The sequence below is a fragment of the Drosophila mauritiana genome, chromosome 3L, assembly GCF_004382145.1.
Source record: "Drosophila mauritiana strain mau12 chromosome 3L, ASM438214v1, whole genome shotgun sequence".
NCBI classification, from domain to species: domain Eukaryota; kingdom Metazoa; phylum Arthropoda; class Insecta; order Diptera; family Drosophilidae; genus Drosophila; species Drosophila mauritiana.
The window spans coordinates 22,276,231-22,282,489 of record NC_046669.1 but is presented as its reverse complement, the minus strand read 5'-3'; the positions used below and the strand labels follow the sequence as shown (position 1 = coordinate 22,282,489).

At 43.5% G+C, this 6,259-nt stretch overlaps 1 protein-coding gene across 1 annotated transcript; it reads right to left on the bottom strand.

Annotated features, from left to right (window-relative positions):
• Positions 1-1,764: 1,764 nt before the first annotated feature.
• Positions 1,765-5,365, bottom strand: LOC117141072 (putative ATP-dependent RNA helicase BoYb). Its single transcript, XM_033304369.1, has one exon. The coding sequence runs from the start codon at positions 5,205-5,207 to the stop codon at positions 2,010-2,012; it is 3,198 nt and encodes a 1,065-aa protein (XP_033160260.1). The 5' UTR covers positions 5,208-5,365; the 3' UTR covers positions 1,765-2,009.
• Between the last annotated feature and the right edge of the window lie 894 nt (positions 5,366-6,259).

Genomic DNA, 6,259 nt, shown 5'->3' with positions numbered 1-6,259 from the left:
ATGTCGAGAAAGCTGGTTTGGCTGATTTATGTTTATGAGGTAGAGAGATGGATTATAATATTAGTTGTTTACTTGTTCGAACCTTAAATAATAACAAGAGAGAAAGCTGTAGTCCTCGACTAACAGATACCAATTGGCAAGAAGCTTGCACCGCATTACACATAACTGTTACATCTTTTTCACCGAATCCAGTATACTCCACGAGTACGGGGTATATAAGCAGGCATAAAGAGCTTATTATTGCAAACGGGCTCCTGTGTTCTCCGCTTCATTTGGCTAAGCGTCAATCGTGTGCCTCACCATTCCAGTGTAGATTAGCCAGAGCAAGTCGATGAAGATATTTCTTTAAATGGATTTTTAATGGAACCAAAAGGCAAGCTGATAGCGTTGGAAGCAGAAAATGGGAAAGTCGGCGAGAAAATCTCAGACAAAGCAGATAACCAACAAATTGTGAGTCGCTGCTACCGATATGCCACCTCCATCTGTTCTCTAAGCACCCGGTGCCCCCGGAATGCTCTTTTTTAACGTATCGGCTTACGAGGCGGACGGACTCAAGCCGCTTTCGCCTTAAGTACTTCACCTCAATTTGCCCGTCTCGGCTTTGAATTGCCTTGTCGCAAACGCAAATGGCAATTGCTATATGCTAAATTTAAGCAGACCCCGACCTGGGTCAAGCTGCTGGTCGGTGGTGGCCAGGTCAGGTGCAGCCATAATTTTAAATTTTTCATAAGCTTGCGCTTGAAAAGTTTCCGCCTGGGCAAAAAGTTTCTACATCTGGGTTTCTGCGTGTTTGACTTTGCCTGCGCCTGGGTGCTCCAGGAGCTGCTGCTTTTTAGCCAATCGCTGCTAATTGGACCTGCCAAAAGAGCTGGGAAAATGAAATAAATTTCTGGTGCTTGCCGTCCACTGAAATATTGAACAAACATCAAAGAAAAAGTGTTTTTCTGGAGCTACTGGTCGCAGCAAGTTATCAGTATCACTTGGTAATCGAACGAAACTATCTTAACTTCCACATTATGGCTTTAATTGGTCCTGCAACATAATGGCCGATGTACTATCCGCCAATATATAACAAACCTCCAGTTCCCCCATATATGGAATTAGAACATTGTGATTCCTCTCCATAAAAAAGTAGCAAACCGGATGCAAGCAATTACAGAAGAATCTCTAATTTTTCGGCTACACCTAGCTTTTTGAAAATGTTATTACTCCTCATTTGCAAATCGGAAATCCAGAGGAAATATTCCTTTCTTTGTGTGTACACTAACTATATGGTGAAATATCTTTGAAAACTAAATTTTGTATACCCTTGCGGATTAGTCAAATGTATAATTATAACAGGAAACTGACTTCAGCTATTGGAAATTCGATCACGAAATTTAATAATTTTTCGGGAATATTGGTGAATAAAACGAAAAAAAATTTAAAAAGCGTGCAAAAGAGTGGGCGCGGCTGTTTTGGGCGGTTTGTGGGCGTGGCAACATTGGTCAAGACGCTTACGCTGCGTCTATGTCTCTAGAATCTGTATACTCCACCTCAAACTTCTACCTTTTAAAGTTCATACGATGTTCATACGGACGGACAGACAGACGGACAGGGGCGGATTTACTCGGCTATTGATCCTGATCAAGAATATATATACCTTATATGTTCGGTTCCTTCCTGTTACATACTTTTTAATCTAGAAAACCCTGTTAGTCTACGAGTTACGGGTATAAAAAACGCACAGTTTTGATTAAATTAAACGGATGAAACCAGTTTTTTATTTCAAGATTTATTCTGAAGCGCAACTAAAACTTTGTACAGGTTTTAATACTTAAAAGCACAAGATTTTTGTCAGTTTATTATTGCTTTCATGCTTTTTACCTTTCGCTTACTACTAGCTTGTTAGTTTAACAATTGTGTTATATTTATATATTTATATATTTATATTTTATATATTTCTTCGTGGCCCCATAAAAAGAACTATAGTTCTTAATGTATAAATGGATTTTCTCTTTAGTTTCTGATTATGAGTCCCATATTTTATGGCAGTGTGGACGCTCAGTCCCTTCCATATTCACTTCTTCGTCCTCACTGGTCTCGCCCTTTTCATGTCCCTCAAAATTTCGTTTCACATAATTCATATCCTCCAGGAAACGAACCAATCGGTTCTGTGTCTCCTGTCGGTGTTTGTCAACCTTATCGAACAAATCGTGATTGGGCTTCAGAAATCGATACTCTCTAAATGCCAATGGATCGATAAGGGCCAGCAGCTTTTTGACACTTATGTACACGGTCCGTCCGCGGATGTTGTGACTCATTGTGCTGTATGGAAATCTGAGGGTCATAATAAACTGCAGAGTCAGGTCTGAGGAGTTGGATTTTGCCCTGAAGAACAACTGTGCTCCGAGCAGTAGCGCCTTGTAGTCGTGTCCATCTTCCGGCAGAAACACCTGCAACTCTAAGGTAGTCATGGTCTGATAGTAGGTCACGGACGGTCTCGCTACATTGTTAGGAAGTAGTAGTAATGTAGTCTTCTGCTGAGTATGGTTATGGGATAGCAAAGTCGAGGGTGTAGCATCCTCGTTTGTCACAATCTTATGGAATTCAACTGAATCGCTGACCATATGGTCAGAATTCTTTGGCGGTTTACTTTCATCTTCCAGCTGCAGAGAGGCGCACTTCCTGATACACTCGTACAGCTGGGAAAGTCTGTCTTCATTGGATTGCGGGCTGCCAGATTCGTTGGTTTCGTGTGGTGTTTCCGAGGTTTCAAATCGTCTTTCTTGCTGTTCCTGATGCAGCTCATTCGCCTTGCCCGCCTCGTAAGCCATATTGGCTAGTCGCAGACACCTTCCGCTTAAAGCGGGCTGACTCTGCAACTTGGTCGGTTGATCTGTCATCTCACCTTCCATTTTTTCATGTAGTTTGCGGTTTGCTTTCTCCTTGGAGTCATCTATATCGTCTTCTATGGTCAGCTCCACAAAAAATTCACGTATCATTTCGGCAGCATCCTCACTTCTTTTGACCAAGGTGGCTTCAACAAGACGCCTTGCTAGGCTTAGATGCCGCACATGCGCCTTAAATTGGTCCGCATACATCATGGCTACCAGATCCTGGACAAACAAAGTTCCTGCTGCGACGAATAGTATTTTGGCCTGGAAGAAGTGATCTTTTGGGAGTTGGGTCAGAATGAAATTTACATCGCAAATATTTTCTTCAGTCCAGCTGCGCTCGCCGAAATAAGGCACCCAGCCCGGAAGGCGCAGATCGCAGGCCAACGGCGCCTCCTGCTGCAACGCGTCCGGACACTCAAACAGTTTTCCACAGTTGGTAGAGAAGATGCGCGTGTCAACGTCCAGGGCCTGGAGTTTCACTGTCAAATCGGATTGAACTATGTTCGGGTTTTTTATATTAGCCACCTTCAGGACGCGAACACGCTCCTTGGTAAACGTGGTGTGGTACATGCAAATTGCTCCGGCAACGGGTGGCCAGTAGCGTCGGGTCTCCTTGCTCTGCATCAACTGCATGCGGAACTCCTGCACAGCCGAGTATTCCATCACCCGCCACGTGCCTTTGGGCGGTAGATGTGCAAGCAGGCGAACGCAAAAATGTGTCGGCGAGTAAACCTTGACCAGCTGAACCTTGACATCTCCAGACGCGGGCAAGTAATCAGGCCTCCTGTCAATATGGGACACGTGATGACGACTCTCGCAAACGGGATCGTAGCACTTGCCCAGCACTAGGATTTGGTCGCACAACTGATGCTGGTCGTTTCTAGCTTTGCCCAACTCCTGCCGTATTCGTTTGGCCACCTCAACTAAGTGATAGTCCACTTCTTGGTGCAGCTGAAGAAAGTCTACGAGACGCGGCAGTTGACGGTGATTGTTATCATCAAGGAGTACCAGAGAATGCAGTGGCCTCTTCACAATGTTTGCTGATGGTTCCACCATATTGCACAGATTGTCGGATATTTTGAGGTGCCTTAACTTAAAATTTCTCCACGAGCGACTCATACTGTGATGAATTATGGTGTGCGCATCTCGAATGTCCAGCTCCGGGCAATTGTCTGTGCACAGCAGAATAACACCGTTGCTTCTTGCCCGCCAGCTATGCACCTGCCGCCTAACCTCCAGGTCCGAAGTCTGGTAGTAGGGCAGGCAGCTGTAGTTCCGATCTTCCAAAGCTGCCACAAGGCACTGCATGTCCACGTCATCGCTGCAGAAAATAACCGTTCGGAACTCCTCGGGAGAACACTGCTGCAGCATTTGGACCACTGCGTTAGCCTTAGCGTCTGAGCGCATTATGGAGATTCGTATGCGTGTTCCGCCGTAAAGGGCCGCCTCCAGTATATCGCCGAATACAAGAGCCGGCTTATCGTTGACAGCTCTTAACTTGGACATCAGCGTGTGACAATATGACTTCGAAACCATTACCACTTGGGGAGAGTGTGACAGTGGGAGGATCTCCTGCAGCACCTGCTCGGCGTCCTGTAGCTGCTCCTTGGACATCAGGTCCACGTCGTCGTACACTAGGAACTGCAGGCAGGGAAATCGCATTAGGCCAGGAGCCTCTTGCCAAAACCATACCAGCTGCGCAGGAGTGGCCACCAGGCAACCAACTCCGTTCAAAAGCTTCAGGAAGAACTGGGAACTTTTCGTGGAGGAAACATTTAGTGTCAATGTAACCATGTCACTCTTATGCGCCTGGCGCAGCAGGGCTAGACACATCGCGCTGACCTGGTGGACGCGTCGCAGATCTGGAACGAGGATCAATGCTATGGGGCCAAAGCGGTCCGGTTGAGAGAAATCGTGCTCCGCATCCTCGCGCTGGCCTGTGAAATCCATTAGAGCTCTTGAAACAGCATGGCACACAGGTGGTATATAAGCAAAAGTGCGACCACTGTCCGGAGACCCCACAATCATCGCCCCGTGCCCAGATCCTCCGACCAAGTGTGGCCATGTGTAGCTTTGCAGTCGGAGCAACTGGTTTAGGCCCAAATTCCTCATGGTTTCCAGGATGTGCGGCAGAAGAGAAACCTCCGCAAATCGACGAGCCGGACGCAACTCGCAGTTTGCATGGGCCACCGCATACTCGGAGCAATTGGTGGCCACCAGAGGTCGGATGGCATTTGGGGCGCCATAGTCTGAGTAGTCTGAGTCTCTGCTGCTCTGCGAGGTCCTTTCCATTGTGTTAGCCAGCTTTTCGTTGCTAATTTTTATCATCTTTCTTATCAATAAGATATTACGGAAAATATAAGTGCACTTGTTAAGTTCTTGAAAAGTTCGAAATCAGCTGTGATTCGATAATTTATCGATAAGTGTTTGGTTGCCATTTTTAGTACAGTACGTCTCTGCTTGCATTTGTGAGCGGTTATAATTTAAAATTATGTAAATTTACGTACATAAATTTAAATGCAAAAACATGATGATTCTTTCCAATAACAAGAATTTTCCAGCATTGAGTTCCTTTTCTCAAAATACCTGTCCAAATCATACATACTAATACATCCAAATCATCTGGATGGATTGGTGTTCTTAATTTTGCAACGCAGCGAAGGATTCATTTGGGACCATATTAATTATATTCCTGATCGATATCAAATGTCGTTTCGACAAAAAGTAGTCTGCCAGTTTTAAAGCTATCTAAATAAATCTGCCCCAGAAGTGTTCTTTCCATGGAAGGTAGAATTCGTATGTAATGTCCCGGTTCGACCCAGTCAAAAATTAAATACAAAATAAAAGACAACTATCGTTGTTCTTGATCATAAAGTGTTATAAATTTGTTAAATTTGTACAACTATAGTAAAGAACAAATAAATTGCAAATAACGCAAAACATAGTTTCGTTGTTTTTGATCCGGAAATAGTTTTCAGAAACATTTAATTTCTGAATAAGTATATAGGATAACCTTTTTTCTTGTTTTAATTTTTTTTTTGTTTTCCAGTGTAATATATCTGATCGCTGGCAACAGTGCGGATGAGTAATAAAATTTTGAACCGCTGAAGATACATTACTATTCAAAATGTAACATATCTTAAAATTTGTTTTAATATCATAGATTACGAATAATGGTCAGAAGAGTTAAATTTAAAATGGTATTGCGCATGAGGTATTTTTAAACTAAAATATAAATAATATATTATATATAACTTATGATATATACATATTTAATAAATAAAAACCATTTAACCAGTGACGAATTCTTTAAGCATGCAGGCAGCTTTGAGCGTCGCATACTTTTCCTTTCACATGTACTTCACAACGAATATATTATA

Bases quoted from the DNA above. Each gene is read 5' to 3' on its own strand.
- LOC117141072 (XM_033304369.1), bottom strand. From the start codon at position 5,207: ATGATAAAAATTAGCAACGAAAAGCTGGCTAACACAATGGAAAGGACC.